General features: G+C 44.4%; 2 protein-coding genes across 4 annotated transcripts; one reads left to right on the top strand and one right to left on the bottom strand.

The window, feature by feature from the left end:
• Positions 1–475: 475 nt before the first annotated feature.
• On the top strand, positions 476–3,576 carry cplane2 (ciliogenesis and planar polarity effector 2). The gene is made up of 5 exons (XM_008289020.1): positions 476–735; positions 1,414–1,566; positions 1,901–2,025; positions 2,171–2,310; positions 2,803–3,576. Exons 1-5 carry the CDS (start codon positions 576–578, stop codon positions 3,023–3,025), a joined length of 801 nt encoding a protein of 266 aa, XP_008287242.1. The 5' UTR covers positions 476–575; the 3' UTR covers positions 3,026–3,576.
• A 5,327-nt stretch (positions 3,577–8,903) lies between these two features.
• ddi2 (DNA-damage inducible protein 2) lies at positions 8,904–19,562 on the bottom strand. 3 transcript variants are annotated; one of them, XM_008289002.1, is made up of 10 exons: positions 19,225–19,562; positions 18,885–19,057; positions 16,734–16,863; positions 16,110–16,472; positions 15,904–16,030; positions 15,674–15,801; positions 14,893–15,021; positions 13,566–13,669; positions 13,265–13,457; positions 8,904–11,411 (listed from the first exon to the last, which is right to left on the bottom strand). In XM_008289002.1, exons 2-10 carry the CDS (start codon positions 19,020–19,022, stop codon positions 9,925–9,927), a joined length of 2,799 nt encoding a protein of 932 aa, XP_008287224.1. In that variant the 5' UTR covers positions 19,023–19,057; positions 19,225–19,562; the 3' UTR covers positions 8,904–9,924. The 3 variants fall into 3 exon arrangements, with proteins under 3 accessions (XP_008287224.1, XP_008287216.1, XP_008287233.1); XM_008289011.1 differs by adding an exon at positions 11,679–11,727 and having other exon boundaries at positions 11,374–11,411; positions 18,885–19,559; XM_008288994.1 differs by having other exon boundaries at positions 18,885–19,562.
• Positions 19,563–21,209: the final 1,647 nt, after the last annotated feature.

Below are 21,209 nucleotides of genomic sequence, written 5' to 3'. Positions count from 1 at the left end.
AAGAGCACAAAAAATAAATAAAAATAGAAGAGATTTAAGTATAAAATGAGATAAGTTATATATCAACAACAAGACAGCTGTCAGAACAAACCGTGCGCTTTTAAATCTCTAAATCCCTCCAAACTAATAAATAAGTTTAAACAACACTCGCTGGTAAACCCTGGATATTATGGCTGCAATACTGTGTTTGTGCATTTTTGTTGTGAATCATTTTTCTTTTTCTCTTTTTATTTCTTTTTCTTTAGGGGGTTTGGTTATTTCTGTTTGTGTTTGTAATTGTATATATAAAAAAAAAAAAGAATTGCTCTGTTAAATGTAGGTTCAAAACAAGTAAATGGAGTGAAATCCATAAATTACGACTGTTGTGCAGAACCTAAAGGCAACACCGGACGGAACAGACGGAAGTGACGTCAGCGGTTGTCAAGGGACGTTTTAGTTTACGGAAGTTTTTCCATTCACGCTGCGCGACTACAGCTTCCTCGTTAACGCACTTTATGGTTAACTTTGGTCCTAAAAGACGTTTAAATCTGTTTCCTGCTTCGACAAAGAACCGACTGTCGGTCCCGTTCGGATAAATGTCGGCTCGGGGCGATGCTAGCGAGCTAGCTAGCTTCACCGCCGACATGGCTCAGGTTCCTCCTCCGGGATCGGTCGTAGTGTCGGACTGGCATCGATGCAAAGACAGCAAAGAGTACTTCAGCAAAGTCCTGCACAAGAAGAGACGCAAGAACTTTGGTAATGGCGAGTTTTTAGTTGCGCTGCTTTAGTTTGGCCGTTTTCAGAAGCATCACATGCAAATAGTTCTGGTTTCCGGTTGGTTTAATCAGTGGATCTGAAAAATAAAACAAACAAACCGTGCTTGTGTCCCCTCACAGACTTAGTTTATGGTCTTTATAGAAATCTGTCAGGAAAAGTGACTGACAGATCAATGTGCATTCCCCAGTAATTCATTATGACAAAAGGTGTCCATGAAATGCACCTGACAGGTAAATATTTGTGCAGTAATGACTCATTTTTAAACCCAGACTGTCTTGTGAAACTGTCAGTTAATGTAATAAAACCTAAAGGTGAGCTTCATACAATCTGAATAAAAACAAAAAAGCGACAATGTGTCAGCTTATTTTTTTTAGATAAAAGTAAAACTTATCAATAATAACACATTTTATTTGAGTATAGGCGCCTTTTAATGACACAAAAGGACAATTTACAAATCAAATACAATAACTATCAGATTACAGAAGCAATAAAACACAATAAATATTAACTGACTAATTTCTAACTGTGAAAAAAGTTTTGATTTCAGCCTGCAGCTCCGAGCAGGAAACCCAACTCCTCTGTTCTGTTGTGGTGAAAGACGATGGCAGCACATTCAGGCCAGCAGTAACCAGAATATTTCTTAAACTGGTTCTACAGGCCTCCTGGAGTCTCCGGTGATGCCCCCGCACGTAGCCGTGGACACGGTTCATTATAAGATCTTTATCTCTGGGAAGAGCGGAGTCGGAAAAACTGCTCTCGCTGCTCGTCTTGCAGGCCTGAATATTCCCAACATGCACCACGAGACCACAGGTGACTGATCGTCTTCTGAAAAAATCATCGAGGCCGCTCCGTTTAAAATGGTTTATGCAATTAAAAGCTGTGAAACTATTCTATCTGTACTCTTCTAATTACTGATTATATTTATGTTTTTATGGATTGATTTTATCTGCCTCTTTGCTTTTAATGTAATTTATTAATAATTGTGTTTATGTTCTGTGGACTGATTTTATGTCTTCATATACTTTTGTGTGAAGCACTTTGAATTACCTCGGGTATGAATTGTGCGACACAAATAAACCTGCCTCGCCTTGCCTTCAGTTTAAAGGTCAGTCAGGTCAGGCTCATTCATCTTTTGCTGTTCCAGGCATTGAGACGACGGTGGTGTATTGGCCGGTGAAGCTGAGAGAAAGTGGCAGAGTTCTGTTCTTCCGGCTGCAGCTGTGGGACTGTGGGGAGAACGCCCTACGCAGATTTGACCACTTGCTTCCAGTATGTGTAAAATAGAAAGTAGACAGTATTCTCGCAGCACGCTGAGTTAAGAACGAAAGTGAAAGGACTACACTCATATTTATTTATAAAAGCACATCCTGTAGCAGCATCACTGTGTCCAGTCACTCTTCCCTCTGTGTTCCAGTCCTGTAAGGAGCAGGTGGACGCCGTCCTCTTCCTGTTCTCCTTCACTGACCGCACATCCTTCGATGATCTGTCAAATCAAATTGCTAAATGGACTGAGTCATCTGTGGGTCGTGTTGTGAAACTGGTGGTTGGCACCAAGTATCCTTTTGTGTTTCTGAGTCATTTTAAGAACAATCTCTGTTACACAACTGCTCCTGTTTACATGCGACACGCTCCACGTATTGGTCTGCAGTGATTTTGTATCTTAGTCCTGTATGGTTCCATAAGACGAGAGGAAGAACAGTCAGCTTTTAGGTTTTCAGTGAAAGAAGAAGCATTAAACGTGCTCATCACTTCCTTCATATTCTTTTGGCTTTATCAAATCAAATCAAAATCAAAATCAAATCCAGTTTATTGTCATGTTGCTGTACATCCACAGCAGTACAGGCAGGATGAGAGAGCGTTTCTTCAGGATCCAATAACTTAAAGCAATTTAAATAAACAAGTGTTTGCATCTCTGGATCAGCAGTTCAGCGTTCTGACAGCTGGTGGCATGAAGCTGGAGGTTCTTCCTTTAACGCTCCGGAAACGTTTGCCTGATGGCAGCAGATCACTCCAGAGATCAACATTTGTCCTTAATGCTTCCTTCAGATTCGACCTTTTCATGCACTGCGATGTGTCACAGAGAGACGTGAGGGACTTCCAGGAGACGTGGAGCCTGCCGGTGCTGCGTACCGGAGGGGAGGTCAGCGACGGGCTCGGCGACGTCGCCCCCCTCCTCAACTGTCTGTCAGAGAACCTGTGGCATCAAGACTGCGTTACAGCCGGACCAGCCGGCCAGCGCTCCCAGCAGGAGACGGTGACTGTGCTTTAACACAAGAAGGTGGACTGGAGGTCACTGCTGCTGGAGGAGGTCCAGATGGTTCGACTGCACTAACAGGGAAACCCCAAACTTCATGAGATTGAGCTTTATTCTGAAATGTCTGAAGTTCTCTCACATTAAGTTGATTGTATTTATATTAACATGCATTCCTGGTAGGGCCTCTGGTCAACATTAGGATCCTTTAATTATAACTGTTAGAAATCTTGTGTATTTATATCCTCGAAAAGAAAAGTTTGTGCTTTTGTGACACTGAGTCTGTATGTGAACACATAATGACTGAACCCAACAGGTGCCTTTTTCTACCATTTAGGAGCAACACTCAGACATGTCTGTGCTTAGAGGTGGCATCAAGTCTTTTTTCAAATGTTCCACAGCAAAAAGAACAAGTTGCCTCGTTAGTTTTTAGTCTGTTGAGACTCATTTAGGCAGATTAGAAATGAAGGAGCACATGAAGGACACTTTGCTTAAAAGAATTCAGTGTTTTATTACAATAATAAATGTAAATTATTTTCATTAATAAAAACAGATATCCTTTATATACAGCCGCTGTGTGTTGGTGCACGTTGAAATACTGTGTCGCTCTAAGAATGTTTTTTTAAAATAAAGAAGTGAACACAGCCTCCAGCAGCTTAACATCAGAGTGTCCCACATGTGAAGATGTGGACGTTAAAAGGAGCCAAGCTGGATCTTTAAAGTCAGTCGAGCACTGATCTGGACGACAGCGCCTTCATCCACGTCTCTTTATCCGACCTGCAACACAGAAACAAAACACAGGAATCAGATGCATGACTGGCAGCCCGGAGGCTTCAGCCAGGAGGAGCGAACACATGATGTCCGCTCTCACCTCGTGTGTGCAACAAGTATCATGGCGGTCGGATGTCCCGTCTGACTCTGAGCCAGATGGAGCAGAAAGGACTCTGGGGGCAGAGCGAGGACTTCGGTCTTCAGATGCTCAACGGTCACGTGTTTGGGGAACTCGGCGTGATCCACCACGATGAACCGCTGGTCCCTAAACACGACGCACAGACAGAAAACAGACGAGTTGACCGTGGATCTCACACGTCAGCTGGCTTCACTCTAAATACAGATGTATTGTCTTGCAGCTGGTCAGACTGCAGAAGTAAAAGAATTAGAGATGCTGGAGACATTTGCATTGCTTTTGATGCATTTTTAAAGAATGACAGCGTCCTACTTTGTCAAAGAGATGATCAAGAGGTCACTGAAGAGGTGCAGGTAAATGCTGACGAACGACATCCTGGAGTTGTAAGAGCTCTCCATATCCAGCTGCTTCATGGGTCCTTGGTGAACCAGAAAACGCCGGCTTATGACCAGAGGAACCGCCTGCAGGGAGGAGGAAGCACAGTGAGAATCGTGGCTACATGAAAAATGAATGAAATGAAAAATACTTTATTTATCCCAGAAGGGAAATTCAATGTTGTAAAAAGCTCACTTTAAAAAAAAAAATCAATATAACATTTATACAACAATAATAATAATCAGTCAGTCAGACTTGTTCTTCAAGGTGATGGCTGTTGGCAGGAATGAATTTCTGTTCTGCATGCAGGTTAAATAAGAAAATCAAGCAGTCTGTGAGAGATGTTACAGTGAGGAGAAAAAAGTCAGCACCTTAACTTTACCAAAATCCAGCAGCATCTCCAGGCAGACCAGCTCCTCAATCCGTTTCATTTTTCGGACGCCCTCGTCGCATTCTGTCACGATCTGGTCAGAGGAAGAAGAAGAAGTGCTCTGAACCGCAGAAAAGCTCCATTACAAGTTAAAACTCTGTATTCAAGTGAGTAGAGAAATCTTCCATGAAGATATCCCGGTTAGTCAGAATGTCTCGTTTCAGAATAAACGAAATAACGTGATAATAACCAACCTGTCCAGAGACATGAGCACTGGGCCTTATATACAGAACTGTCCAGGCATTAACACTGTCCCATTGTTTGTTCTTCAAGCTTTAGCATGTTCAAATTCGCACATTAAATGCAAAGTCTCAGCTTTAACTTGACAAAGTTTATGTTCATATAAAAAAAAAAATAATAATAAAAAACTGTGATTTAGCTCCTAAGACATAAAGTCTGAGGTTTAGGTATCGAACAATATGAGGAGCAGAGAGAGGAGCACACAAGTGAAGATGATAAGAAGCAAAACTGTCAGATATCAAAGGTAGATGGATGGCCAAAAACAAACAGCATCGAGAAAGCAGGATTGCACAGAAAAACAAGGACGAAGCAAACAAGTATGTCGACTGAGGAGAACAAGTCTTGTAGACAAGCAGACAACAGCTGGAATATTCAGCTGACTCCAGACTGAGCTGCTCGAAGGCAAAGAGCCCCAACATCAAGCAAGAGAGCAAGAACAGGAAATATAAAAAGCAGTTGCTGTCATCTACGCATTTAAGGCTTTAGGAAGTCATCTACTGTGAAAGAGTTCCCTGAATATATTTATGTTTGACTTTATGAGCATCTGTCCACTTTTGATCCCCCAAACTCACAGTTCTCACTGGACTGATGTAAACCTACTCAAATAACAGACAAGACGTAGAAACTTAAATGTAGATCCATTATTAGATTTCTAATTGAATGTTCTGGATAACAACAAAAAAAGTGAAACTGCTCATTTAAACCATAATTTATCCAATCACATGATCAATCATTATTCTGGAGTAGTCGTAGAAAGAAGTAGAGAAATAAAAAACAATTAGTTTTTGAAAAGTAACGGAGAAAACAGAAAATCTCAAGTGACTCCTTTGCTTCTGTCTCAACATTAATGTTCAGGTCTGAACTCGGTACCTCGTGAACGGCGTCTATCGCTTTTTCGAGATTTGAAATGGAGTCGGAACCCGGCTCAGTCAGTCTCAGGATGGTCTGGAATGAAAAAAAAACCCAACAGAAACCTCAGCTGATGGACCTTAAACATACACTTGGATGTATAGGATTCAAATCACACCTCCAGTAACAGTTTAATACGAGTGATTCTCTGGAAGGGGAGGACCAGGAACGACTTGAGGCTCTGTCTCTGACACACTGGGTCACTCTCCAGCTTCTTCAGTGAACACAGAAAGTTTCTGTTTTCCTGCCTGAAAAAGGAGAAGAGACGTGACTGAATGTGACTGATGACAAACTAGCAGCGACTGAGCGTGATCAGGTCCAGAGCCGACGTACAGCTGCTGGTTGACGAGGGCCTCCTGGTACATCATGTTGGTCACGTACGGCACATAGAGGCTGTGGAAACGCCGGCAGTGCTGCAGAACGACGTCTCCAACCTGAGAGATCAACACGTTCTCTCCCAGCCGAGCTTCCAGATCCACGAGGAACCTGAAAAGAGTTCAACTAAATATACACATCAGTACGAGTGGTTTAAAAATACAAACAAGGCCCTGCGTCTGGAGCGCTCACTGCTGACTGGCTGCCGTCACGTGGCGAATGTTGGAGAACAAAATGTGATGCTGCATCGTAGACAGAGTCTGCTTCAGCGCCTCTGATGTGTAGAAGTGACTGACAGCCACGCCGAGGCTCCTCAGATAGGAAGCTTCAGAGCCGATCAGCTCGAACATGGTCTTCAAAAGAAGTAAACGAGAACACAAGCTCTTTACTTTAAAGAGTCCTGCCTGCAAATCCCACGAATAACCAAAAGCTCCTACTGACAACTATCCCCTGTGTAGTCACAGCCTGATGTAGAGCTCCGTGCACAAGCAAAAAGGATGCTTTTTAAATAAATAAATAAAAAGAAAAGAAAAAAGACTGCATATTTTTTATACACTCTGAATCAGTTGGCTGGATATGGAATTATATTTGTGCTACAACCCCGAGCGCGCAGAGCAAATAAAAATCTATTCTGTGCTCAAAACTATTACTGCCGGGATGAACAAGGATGAAGGGAAAAACGTTACCTATCATTTTAAATTCAGAAAAGTGGATTTAACGACATGACGGTGCTTTAACTCGCTGACCAAAATAGTCTTTTTTATATATAATAACAATAATGTGGTTTTGTGGCACATTCGTAACGCTGTGCTGAGTCGAACGAACGTGCAGGCAGAGTTGAGCGTGAATGTGTAGTTGAGCGCCCAGAATGGAGATCTGTGAGAGCGTAAATGACAAAACCGAGTGAAAGACGGCGTGATCGTGTGTTGATAGTTGCAAATACAGCAGTAATATTTCTGAGCGCAGAATAGATTTTTGTTTGCTTACAATAAGCTTTTATTCGCTCAAGATTTTTTTTTTCTGCACTCAAAATTTCCCATTGCGCGCTCTGGATTGTGGCACAAATGTAATTCCGTACATGGATGGCTGCAGCAGGACAAAGTGACGGAGCTTTTTTCATGGGATTTGCTGTTAATGCAAATAAAGTCAAGAAAAACTGTAATTTGAGATGAAGGTGAACGAGCTCATCTCTACAAATTCAGCATTCAGACTTTAGCGTCTAAAGGGAAAAGTACAGATGGTGAGAAGCTGAAAATGGCTGATACCAGTTCACTTTAGCACCATAAACGCATCAGCTGAGCAACAGCTGAACAAAAACTCATCGTTTTTCTGCCACAGGGTCATGAACCTGTGTGTCCCATTTGATTTAATGACTGAATGCAATACATATATTAACACCTCTGAAAGTGCAAATCATAAAACACAGGTCTTTGAACACACCTCCTGAAGGCGAATCTCTCTAGTCGTCAAGCTGCTGAGCAGACCAGACGCCTTCACCTCCTCCAGGTCCTGCCAGAGGGTGCAGGGAGTCACCCTGATCGGCCGAGACGAAGGCGGGGATGGAGACGCATCTGGAGGCCTCGGGTGGAGGGATGTAGAGTCCGAGTTGGAGCGAGGGCTCAGACGAGAGTGTAGACTCTGCAGGTACTCGGGAGTTATCAGCTCAGACACAAAACTCTCTTTGAGTCTGTGCAAATCATCTTTAACTGCCTGCAGACAGTAGTCCTGATACAGCGGGACTGAGGAGCGAACAGACAACCGTTGGCGAGCAGATACACATCGCAGTAAAAGTCAGTAACACAAGAGACAAACTTACTAATATGAATGTACTTGGACTGGAAGGACACACTCGGCGCTTCCTCCTCAGCTGCATCACTGGATTTTACAGAAGGTGACATTAAGTGAACCTTGTAAATTCTTTGCGAGGATATAAAGATTAAAACCCATCTTACCCTTCATTACTCTCAACCTGCTCATCCACTGCTGAGCTGTGTTCTTGGAGTCCAGGAGTGGAGAACAGTTTGGGCACAGGTGAATTAATGACTTTCAAATCCCATGCACGCATCAGCGCCACTGACCTGAGAGCTGAGGACATGTCTACGGCAGGGCTGGGACACGACAAGGACACCGAATCAGCACAATCACACACAAACCTGGTTCTAAAGTAGCTGCTGTAGTCCTTCACCTGTTCTCCTCAGGCGGCTTCAGGGAGGCGCTGCTCTGGTCGAGGCCTCCGGCGTGTCGCGTAGCGTCCTCATCCGGCCCTGAAGGAATCTGCTCCTCTGTCTTCACGGTTTGTGATTTCATGTTAGTGACAAGATCTCCAAAGTAGGAAAGTAAATCAGTGATGCTGCTGCTCAGATCAAACTCAGCCATGATGCTTTTGTTTTCTCACAAAAGGCTTCCAGAGATTTATTTCAGCTGTGGGTGCGTCCTTCATCTGCCTCACTCAGACTAAGTAGTTAGCTGCAGCAATCACAAAAACTAGAAGCAGGTGTGTGTTTCCTCCCACAGGCTCCCTCAAATGCTGAATTATGTCTTCAACAAACCACCATACTCATCATGAACTGATCTTTTCAGCACTCGGTTGTCTGAAACATGACATCAGGATGAAGAACTTCACGGTATTTAAGCTCGAAAAACGACGTCCGACTCACACGTTTGTACAAATCCTAGTTTCATTTTATTTGCAATTTAAAATTCCATAAAGTAAATAATTCATTCTGCCTGAACATTGTTGGTATATGACTCGAATAAAGCCATTAAAATCCATGATATATGACAAAACATTTGACAGCCGCATTCTAACAGATTACAAAACGAAAATGGATGTTCTTCAGTCTGAACACACACTATGATGATTTGACACAAAATAAAGGAACAGGAGCTACAAACAGGTTTGTAATCTACACATGGCAAAGCTTTCAAAGTGTGAAGAGTGACGCGTACAGTACGAGATACCTTCTGTATTACTGAATCAAAGGAAATGCCGTCTATGATCATACTTCAACAGACACACTTGATATTCTCGAGTGATAATGAAAATCAGGGGTTTCCACTCATCTGTGGAAATTTGTAAACTTGATCAGAAACGATCGACCCCCCCATCGACTGCAGGAGTTCTCACAATACTGCTGATCCATCGTTGGGCTCTGGTTTCAAAATTGAAGGGACAATTTTTTAAAAAAAATCTAAATGACTGTTCACATTTGTGCTGAATGAGTTCATCAGAAGTTCTGGTCGGAGTAGCAGCTGTACTCCCAGATTGTTTTGGACTTACAAATTAAACTTGTACACAACAATAGTTTTATCAAAGGGGAAATTATAGCGTTTAAATGTCCAATCATACATTAATATGTCAACGTTGGATGACAAAAACAAGAAAAAAAGAATAAAATAAAAAAATCAATCTATGATACCAAATTTTCTAAAAACCAATGAAACGGGTGGGCACCCAAAATATCTGCATGCAAACACACCTCACGTATCTTTAATATCCAGAAAAGTTTTACCAGTCGTCCTGTTTGTTCTTGAATATTCTGTAACCGAGAGACAGCGGTTCCCTGTGGCTTTTACGTGCTCCCTGCTAAAAAGGGACTGAGACATCTGGATCAGTAACAAGGTATAAATAAGACAGATGCTGAGTTGGGAGGCTGGGGGCTCATATGATTGGTTATGAGGCTAGGTGGGCACAGTGATACTGCGGGCTAGAAGTGCCAGCAGAGCTAGCTCCACAACCCCATGGGCTTGTTCCAGCGCCTCCGCAGCCTCCCTGGCAGAAAAGCCCGCTGCCTGGATTCTCTGGATGTGCTCAGCTGGAAACTGTTCTATAAAGGGAGCTGGAGACGGGAGAGGATGGGCTGGAGATGAAGGCTGGGGGGCCTGAGCGAGAGGAGGAACAGAGGAGGTGCTGGAAACTTCCTCCGGCGAGCCCACTGCCATTGACAGAGGGCTGAGGAAAGTGTGCTCAGTCTGGAGGCCCAGAGTGTCCGGGGTGTTGGTGCCAGAGGCTTGTCCGTCTGCGACCCCTCTCCCGTGCTGCCCCTCGGGAGGCTCCCTGAACTCGAGGTCTCCTGCAGGATCAGGAGGAACCTCTGGCTCAGGCTGACAAATGCTGCTGACGTTGCAGGCCTCCTCTTGCCCACATCTATCCGCCCTCCTCTCCCCGGAGCCGTCCGGACACTGCGGTGGTCCTCGTCCCTCCACAGTCTCTGCTGCATCTACGCCCAGATGGTCATCCTGGCCAGAGAGGTCGGGCACAAGACACTTGGATGGTTCCTCATCAGACACAGCAGCAGCATAGTTGGCTTTGGCATCGCTTGGTTCTGCACCGGCTGTAATGGCAGTAGAGGGGGTAGGCTGGGTGTTGTCGGACGTCGGGGTGCATGGCTCGGGGGACGCTCTGTCGGCGTCCTGCCTGAACGGGTGTGACGGGGAGCAGGAGGAGCTGCGGTTCTGGGACTGAGCGTGGTTGTTTGACACCAGCAGTTCATGGAGCTCCATCAGAGCAGCCGCCAGCGAGGGGATGCTGTCGGAGCTGGAGCAGCGCTCTCCGTCAGGCTGGTCCCTCTCAGAGGACACCACGCCGTGGGAAGCGGTGGGAGACTCCATCTCAACCGAGTCGGGTTGGCTGGGAGCGCTGGGACAGGCTTCTGTGGTGTCGGCTGCATCGGACTCAGTCGCCTCCTGCTCCATGGGTTGGATGGGGGACAGTTGCTCTGGAAAGGAGCACATGGAGGGGTTCGCCTCCTCATCTGATTCCCCCTTTGCGTCTCCAGGTTGAACCTCACCCCCCGGGTCCTGGGACACCGTGGTCATGTCTGCAGGAGGGGTACATGTACGGAGGACATCTGTTGAGGGACTGGGTAAAGGGGGCACTTCTGAGTTGCTATGGAGAGGCAGAGGGTGAGGGTGGGCAGGATGAGGTGTAGAAGCTGCATCCTCTGCTGGGGATGAAGGCTGAGGAAGCTCCCGGAAGCCGGCTCGGGCCTGACACTGCCCGAGCGCTGAGGCCTGCTCCATGGCGGCCGGAGCAGACTGAGAGCGATCCAGGGTCTGACCGGAGGAAGGGCTTTGGGAGGGGGAGGCGGGTGAGGACATTTGGTCTAAGGATCTGGGTAATGTAAATGGTGGGGGCTGTGGTGAGGTAGTTTGTCCATCTGCAGTGTCTATTGCAAGAGAAGATATAACTGGGAATTAAACGACTGAGACGAGCGTGAATCTCTAGCTTCAGAAACAAACCACAAGTTTTCCTACTGAAATACGTGCTGCGCTGATCGTCTTTAATAGTTATATGTATTTACGATAAATACATGAACAAGTAAAAACAGAAGTACGACATCAATTAACTGACCCAGCAGCAACATAACAGCAAAACAAAAGAAATAAATAGCAATGGACTTAGCACTGGCAATGGACTTGTGAATTTGCAGTACCTGGTTGGTAGGGCCCTCTCCAGCTGTCTCCAAATGCATCAGTGCTGTCCTGCTCAGGGGTTAGGGCACACACCACACACATCATGCAAAGGGACGGAGAAAGTTAGCGGTCACACACAGGGCATGCACCAACCTATCGGCCTTTTCACACCCACAGATGTGAAAAGTGTCATCCAAAAAAACAACCTGAAGCTAAGTCCTGACGAAGAGGTCACAGCGTAATCACAGACCTGTCACTGAACCTCAGGAGGCCTAAATGAGGTCTGCACAACGTCTCATCACGACTGTAATCGAACCTGAGATGAAAACTGCCTCGCTGGACAACATGGCCGCGGCAGCGCAGTCACAGCCTGAAACCGCTGCAGCTCTACTGCAGCGTTTTATTGGAATTCCATTTGCAATCTGCAGCTTTTACTGCACACGACTGGAAACGATAACAGAGGCTGAGTGCTGCAGAAGTGATAACGTAAGCCTTGGAAAGCATTAAAGGGAAACACGCATGATTGTGCTTTGATGAATTCTGAACGCTGTACACGTCGTAGTGGTGGAAACACTTCTGTTAGCAAAAAAAAATCATGTGTTTTCTTCAGTTGATTACACATTAGAACCACTAGAACGCTATCTCTTACAGGAAAACACGTCCTAACGGTGTTGTATTCATTTTGCACGGTCATTAGAGTTGCTTCGTAATACTGAGGTGTCTTCATTGGTATGTCAACACTCTGTAAGTGAACTCGAACCCACGCAGTTCTCAGGCAATGCAATTTAAACGAAGCACATATGTTTACAACTACAGGATCTTTTAATAACAGGATCTTGTAATTACGGCATCATTTTTAAAAATATTTATGAGGTTATAAGTCACCATAAGACACTATTTCCTATAGAAGTCCTGCATATGCTTCATCAGTGTAATCCGTTTTGTATCGCTACCGTCAGATCTTCAGTTTTTGTTTTTTTTTTTCCTTTCATGTCTTGTATATTTTCTCGTCCATACAAATAACCACCTACGTCTCCATTAGCACGTCGTGTTCTTTTCGATTCGTCTATGTAGGTGGCTTCGAGTGCTGTTCTCACACTCTTCAGAGATCCATCTGCCCTGTTGTTTACAACAGAATCTGAAAAAACTAAAGAGTCCCTCAGAGCTCTCTGCTATAGAGCACACGCTGTGCTGTTTCTTTACGAGCACCTCCTTTCAGTTTCCTTTCTCCAAACTTGTTCTGAACATCGGTACTTATGAACACTGGCAACAGGGTGACATGAGAGGTAAATAACAGCCATCATACAGACGTGAAGTTTGAAATCATGAATGTTTGTTTCCCTTTAAGCCTAAAAAGCTTCGTCCAGATCTCATTCGTCTTCTGTTTTTAAAGTACCTGACTGACAGTTTCCTGACCTACGCCTCCTGAGAAACACATTTGATTTGCTGAGGTGATGACATGACGTGATTATGTGACTGAATATTTAGATGACTGCATCAATGGGGTTGAGAGTAAGAAGCTTTAAGTGGCACATGCAAAGGTAGTTCCAACTGAGCTGACAAAAGCTCTATGAAAACAGGCTGAGGTGCAGAGACACTTTCTTACCACTTTCCTGTATGGACCTCTGAAGCGCCTCTGCCAGTTCTCTGTCGGCTATCTCATCCGGACGGGCGTCTTCGCGTCCCTCTGCTCCGTACGCCAGCCGGGCGCACTCCGGCAGCTCCGCCTCAGAGAGGAAGCGGGTTTCGGTGCCTGTGGTGCCTATTAGGAGCACGCTTTTCTTCAAGTCGATTGAACACTAAGAAGAGGACAAATGAGGCTCCCAGTTAATGTTAAGTTTACATTAAATTAACAGACAACGTAACCACGATATTATTCCTGTGCTCAGACAAAAAAGAGCTCACACCTGGTGTCTCTTCAGCATATCCAGGCCGAGCAGCATGTCCATCGGCTGGTCCTCCAAGATGGAGAAAGAACAAGGAAGGAAGTCCCCCTCTATCTGGACCTGAGCTGGACAGACACAACAAGACATTTCAGTCAGTTGTGACTCGATGATCCGACACTAAAAGCAAAACCTTCTTTTATGTCGGATAGCAAGGCTGTCGGATTGTCAAGACGGAGGTTGAGATACAAGGAGGGCTTGATGCTGGAAGGCTCATTAGTTGTTCATTATTGTTCATAGTTGTTATAATAACTAGTGTATTGTTAGAACACTACGCATCGCTGGATTTCAGCCTAACTGACCGGTGTGCTTCTGCACGTTCCGGCCACTTCCACCCCGGGGCAGCGCTCTGATGGGGTGGAAGTGTCCAGAACACACAGGCAGTACTTGGCTGCTGATGCTAGTTTAGTTAGCGCTCACACTTCTGTTTCCTCCATCGGTGGCGGCGGGGGAGTGGCAGATACGCTCCACCGTTACCATCCATGTTTACTTCCATAAACACTGAGCACGCTCGCTGCGTGTGACGTCGTCGTGTCCTCTTCTGCGCATGCGGGACACTTTTGGCTCGTATGAAGTTCACACAGCAGATCACATACAAGTCGCATTGAAGTGGAAACGTGAAGGAAGTCACAAAGAAATCCTCATTGAGCATCAAGTCCTGCAGTGTGAACGTAGCCAATCTGTGGGATTGTTCAGTCAGATAATACGCCATCATCCTGATTGGTGACATTAAATGTCATGTTGGAGTCAGAATCCAAGGCTGTCGCTATGTTAAGGCTGTTTTTATGGGTTCTGTTGGTTTTTCCTAAAAACCTGTCGGATAGCAGGTTTAGGATTGTTAAGGGTCGATTATGGAGTCACCACTGTACACTGAAATGCCTTAAAGACACTTGAATATGGAAATATCTAGAGAGTTACATCAAGTTTTGGAAATGATTCTACCTACCCAGAGTCAAGCAATGTTTAACAACATTTTCTGTTTCTTCATACAGTTTTACAGGTGTGATAAAATGTGCACTTAGTCTACTATAAGGATCTACGGGAGAAGTTCAGAGAATTATTCTTCTCTCGTGGATTTAATACTGTTGAGGTGGCGCTGGTCGTATTTCTGTTTCTAGTATTACATTTTCATTACATACATATTTCAAACCATAACTGTAGTTTTAAGTTAAAGCAAGCCAGTAACTGTGCTGACACCTAAATGTGTTACTGACTTGTCTGGTCTTGCTTTTGTGAAAAAAACAAAACAAAACTGCAGAGCTGCTTATGCTTGAAAAATCGTGACACCAACCCAAATGAACTCTGCCAATGATCTTCTGGGTGCCCACTCCTTTGGCGATCCCAGCCCAGCGCCGGTCCACCAGTCGCATGATGTTACAGCGCTCGGCACACGCTTGGCTCATGATGGTCATCTGGGCTCCTACAAAACAGAAGAAAACAAAACGAGAAATCAAGAATTGCCTGTGCAGTGAAGACAGGAATACAAAGCTGTGCACATCTATCTATTTGGTACAATATATTTCTCAAGGATGACGACACTTTTTCAGATCGTGGCTGGTTCATACCATTGTTATAAAAATCATGACATGCAAAATGCCCAAATCGAGTTCTGTGGCAGGTGTCTTGGCTCCCTCAGGGGCATGGTGAGAAGTTTGGCAATCCAGAAAGAGCTCAGATTATAACCTATAACCCACTGGAAGAAGCTACTTGTACTTTTACTGAGCTGTATGTGTTTTTTTGTTTTTTTTACTTCAACTAGTAGCTGACAGCAGCAAATTGTAATGTTTTTACACGTGCGATTAATACCAGCAAAACAAGCTAACTGAATTTAGAGTCGAATTAACGGGAGGACAGAATTATACCACATCATCAGATAACACTTGACATAGTTCAAATGGTACTGAAGCACTGCAGACCACACTGAGGGCTGCACAACCTTTCATACCGATGCTAGCCTACCACTGGTTCAACCACACAACGTCAACGACTACGTAGCCCACCAATATTCATGTATCACTCCGGTTCTTGCCCCAACACACTTGTAGCTATTTGTAGGATTTAATGCTCTTTACCTGAGTCAACAAAAGCTTTCACAGGGTGGCCATTGACTTTGCAGTTAATGTACAGCATAACCACCTGTCCAAAGCTTTCTGGGGCCTCCTCCATTGCAATGGTCATGTTTTCTTCCACATTGTGCTGCCTGGAATGTGGACAAACCCGAAGGTGAGACACTTGTTAGAGACGAGGAATATTTTGTGAGGTTAATGTTTCCCTCTGATCAACAATCTCCGGCTCCTCGTACCTGATGTCCTCTTCAATCTTTGCCTGGGCTTCCAAATCAAAAGGATCAGCAGTCAGCAGTCTGATCCTCTCTTGCTCTCTTCTGGCTCGATCCTGCTGTTGCTCCAGCAGCACTTTGGTGAAACGCTCTGAGGAAAAACAGTTAAGGTGAATGATTCCCATCTAATTAAAAGATTGTTAACACGTCAGATCGCCGCCTTCGCTCACCTAAGTCTCCGCTCAGCAGGGCTTCGGCGAGCGGAGGGTTTCTCTCCTTGAGGAGTGAAAGCTCGTGTGGATTGGATAAAAGCATCTGCTGAAGTAAGGCGGGGTCGTCCAGCCCCTGAGGAGAGGAGCCGCGAAAGGCCATTGGCGTGGAAGGCTGTGCGGCGCGCTGTGGCTGCGGTTGCGGCTGCGACTGCGACTGCGGCAGCGGCTGCGGCAGCGACTGCGGCACCGGCACCGGCACCGGCTGCGGCTGCGGCTGCGGCGGCTGTGAAGCCTGTTGCTGCGGCCTTATGGCACCACGTTGACTGGTTGAAGAAGAGGTGCTTGGGACTGTGATGGAGCGAAAGTCAATATGGGGCAGACCTGAGAAGCACAGAGGATAAAGGATAGAATATTAGGATGTTGCACGAAGAAAAGCGCTACTCTTCAAATTGATGATGCATAAATATTCTCAGGTTATTTTACATTATGTCCCAAGGGACTTCCTGTTTACAGAATCTAGATTGTTGCTGAGACACCTTGTCTGCACAGAACTCTGCTTTTTTCCCATGAAATACTTTCCTCACACTTTCAATGACTTATCTTATTCACCCCTCCCGTGGCTTTGACAAACGTGTGCGTTACCTGGGAAGGCTGGCTGAGTCGGTGGTGGCCTTCTGTCAGCTTGCCGGAGAACCACCACATCTCCATCCTTAACTCCATAGGTCCCCAAGGCACGAGTGGGGTCTTTTAGGGGCTGTTCTACATATGTGATCTGAACACAGAAAAACACTTCAATAAATCACAAATCAAAACACAGATTCACAAGTCCTCACTAGTCCTGCTCACGTTGTGTTTGAGGAGCATATACGGCTGTCCCACTTGCTGTTGACGAATCTTCAGGAAACCACATTACAACAATGCTTTAGTAATGTTTATCTGGCTAAAACTTGATATAAATACAGCAGCTTCCTTCCTGTAAATCCGGATCAACTCCTCTCTGCTTGACTGGAGTCACTGCATCACTGCAATCCATCATTTCTACTTTCAGTTTTCAGCGTCCCACAAACAGACCAAACAGTATCAACAATGAAACGGCTGTAAGCTCTATTTGGAATACTTTTTTTTTTTTTTAAAAGGCAGTAGCAGTGGACTAATGATTACCGTCCTGGCTGACTCATCTACCACTAATGTTTTCTTCTTCATCAATAATGCAACGTGACCATCAGTTTAGAGGTGACGACATCAAGCTGCTTGTTTTGTCCAACCAGATACTCAACCGCTATCCCCGACTTTAGATAAAGACGGAAAAGCCACTCAATTAGAAAATGTTGTACTTTGTCCCCAACTATGTGTTTAACCTGGTTTGACACAGTCCTGATAAAACTGTAATTAGAGGCTTTGGTAGGGCAGTAAATCTGTTTATTGTAGGGTCATACTTAACGTGGCTGCGATCTTTGTCATGTAATACCCTTGTTTTATTTTAGACTTGAACTCTAACAGCTGTATTTCTCCAGTAAACATATAAACTCTACTAATTAATATTTCAGTCATGATACACTGACCTACATTAATTGCAGGAATATATACATATATATATTTTTTTTAAATTTTGGACTGCACGGTGGTTAGCACCGTCGCCTCACAGCTAGAAGGTGAGGACACCCGTGATCTTTCTGCGTGGAGTCTCCATGTTCTCCCCGTGCAGCGTGGGTTCTCTCCGGGTTCTCCGGCTTCCTCCCACAGTCCAGAAACATGCTGAGGTTAATTGGTGATTGTAAATTGTCCGTAGGTGTGAATGTGAGTGTGCTTGGTTGTCTGTCTCTAAGTGTAGCCCTGTGATAGACTGGTTACCTGTCCAGGTGTTCCCTGCCTTCACCCTGAGTCAGCTGGGATAGACTCCAGTGACCCTAGTGAGGATTAAGTATAGATAATGGATGGATGGATGGATTTTTAATGTTAAAGCAGTACTGGGTGAATTCCCGTCTTACTTGTGTAAAATGTTCTATCACTTACCAGAAGTTGCTCTATTTCTCGCTCATCTAAATGGCTGCTATACAGGGTACACAAAATTTGCTATGAGCTTATATTCTCCTATTTTGTTCCTGTAATAACCCACATAGCTCACTACAGCCCAGTGACTCTGTTTGCCTTCCAGCTCTCATCCAAATATGTGTTAATTCAAGAGTGAAATCACTAAATGGATTTTGTTTTGTGTATTTTAATCCCTTGGTTGTTTAAATATGCTTTTGTCTTGTGCACAAATATCACGCTGGTGTTATTTGTCCCTCCATAATGATGCACATTCTCCGGGTAGGTGTCCCGAGAAAAGAGGTTTTAAACTCAAAGGTCAGATAAATGAAAACATATGGGATGTGCTAAACACATGGGTGTGGATCGTGTGTCTATGAAGCGTTTCCCTAACACTGTGAGCTATCAGGCTTGATAAAAGCAGCTCCACAACGCCCTAAATAAGTGTGTTAAGTCCGATAACTCCACAGCAGCAGCAGCAGCAGCAGTCCTCCATCTGCTCACTAGTCTCACCACAGTGAGATCCGCTGGTGTGTCATGAGGTCGACTTTCGGTTACGTTAAAGCCGCCTACACTGTCTGCGAAAATGTGTTATAAAATGTGGGGAAACAAAGGTCGGAAAATGCGTGTCTGTTGTCGATAAGTCAAGTTTCGCAACGCCTCAACCGTCCGAACAACAAAAGTCCGATTCATGCTAGCGAGTCGGCTAGCCGAGTTAGCCTGAAGCTACGTTAGCTCCGCGGCTACAGCTAGCTCGGGTCTTGCCTGGATTTCTCCAGCCGGGATTCCTGATTCCAGTTCACAAAGTGCTACGAAGTCTCTCAGCTCCAGGTCCGGGGACACATCGAGGGCGAAGGTGGTTTCTGGGCGATCCCTCGGCGCGCAGAAAACGGTGACCAGCATCGCTTTTTCGGGGGCAGGATCAGTGGACAAACCCGCTGTAACAGAATGCGGTTAGTGTAGTTCCTTGTTTCACAGAGAAAGAAAAAGAAAAAAACTGCTGCTATTTGGACTTTCCCCACAATTTGACGACGTATTTCAGCAGAAAGCGCGTCAAAAGCGAAACTAAAATGAGTCCGAAACACGGTGACTGATTTGCACTTACTGGGAAGAAGCCTGATGTGACAGTTTCTCTTTTAACAACAACTAAACAACAAGTATTGCTCAGTACTGCCGCAAATCGTTCCGCTTGTTTTTCGACATGTCGCAACACAGACTTTGCAGTCGTGAGGCGGTTCTTCTTCTAACATTGAAAACACCTCAAGTTACTGTCCTATTTCCCCATCTACTGGACGCTGTGATAAGTACAAGACAACAAAAAATGCAGACAACAACAACAACAATTAATTATTGCTTCCACGCGTGTCGGACGTGGCGCACGTCGAGGTGCGGTCTTATGGAATCACAGGCGTGCCATAAAAAAAAAAAAAATCTGTTACAAAATAAGGAAATAAATGTGTAAATATGAAGATGAATAAATAAAATAATAAATTTTAAAAGACTGACTTTGTTTTTCCTTTTTGTTTTTCCTTTTTGTCTTTTTTTCCCTTTTGTTGTTTTTTTCCTTTTGTTTCATTTTTTACTTGATAGACTGAGCTGTCAATCAAATGGCTTTGGGCCCAGTTAACTCACAGAATTAACTTTAACTAATTGATTGTACTTCAGTGAATTTAATTTAAAAAGCAGCATTGAAACTTCATTTTTTCATTGACATGAAATATTCTTCATTTGCAATATATTTTTAGTGTAAGACACCAAACAAAAGCTCTCAGGTATCAAAAAATACAAAGAAGAAACTACAATTTGTCGAAAAGGAACCAAACCTTTTACAAATTGCATTAACTTGTCAAAAACAACATTTACTTGTGCAAAATTGTTTGAAATGTGTCTAAAATGACCCGAAATTGTGTCTACGATGAATCACAACAACTCAAACTTGTTTAAGATAAAAAGAAGTTGTCAAGAATCACACAAAATCTGTCTAAAATGAACCAAAATTGTCCAAAGTATGTAAATTTCCCCCAATGGGGGGGATCATTAAAAATAATTCTATTCTACACACTAAGACATCAAGGTCCACAAATGGACCTAAAATGTGAAGACCATGGTCCATGCCAGAAGACCATCAAATCTGGAGGAGCTTGGGAGATTTGCCAAAGAAGAATGGACTGTGGTTCTACAGAAGATGTGTCAGAGACTTGTTAGAAACTACGACTGCAAGCTCCCAGCAAAAAGGACACACAGCTGACTATTAGCATCAAGGGGGCTAATCATTTTGTTCGCCCACCTGTCAGAGGAGCTGCACTGAACACACCTGGTGGCATCTGCCGGAGCAGCAGGTGAGGCGTTCAGGGAACATCGGTAAAATGCACCATCTGTCCATGGGCACTTTGAGCTATTGTTCAGTCTGTGTCCAGTCAATGACTGGTATTAGAAGAGGATTGGTGACAAAATAAATATATTTTAAGGTTAAAACATTTTACAAATATCTAGTCTTGTATCACTGAGAATCATTGTAACACAACTAAGTTATACAAAAACAATTCATTCATTCATTCATTCATTCATTCATTCATTCATTCATTCATTCATTTATTCACTATTCATCAGCTGCATGGTGCATTAATAGTGGTGGCAATCCAAAATAAGGGAGTGGGGCGACCAGATCATTAGCTGGTGCGACCAATGAAGTAAGTCGGTAGCATCAGTGCCACCAAGTTCGTCTGGAGCCCTGTAACAGGATCGCATGAAACCACACCCAACATCTGAGGACCTCCTGCTGCCCACTGCTCTTGACATGGTGTCAACCATGACTGATGAGACTACCACCACAAAATTGAAGGCTGTCCTCCCCCCGATACTTTTACTGATGACTGAGCAGGTTGTTGCTGCACTATTTGACTGCTCACGGTATTTAATTTCAGTAAATTTAAATTGGCTCAATTCATGACTATGCAAAGATTTTTGTCCTCCGAAGGGGGGCCTGACAGAAAAGTTTGAGAACCACTGGTTTGCGGGAACAAGAGAAGAAGTTTGAATGACGTCAGCGCACGAGGAAGTTGTGAACAGGGATGTAGACGAGTGTGCAGT

Source organism: Stegastes partitus, unplaced genomic scaffold, assembly GCF_000690725.1.
Source record: "Stegastes partitus isolate 25-593 unplaced genomic scaffold, Stegastes_partitus-1.0.2 Scaffold14, whole genome shotgun sequence".
In the NCBI taxonomy this organism is placed as follows: domain Eukaryota; kingdom Metazoa; phylum Chordata; class Actinopteri; family Pomacentridae; genus Stegastes; species Stegastes partitus.
This window is presented reverse-complemented; position numbering and strand designations above follow the sequence as displayed.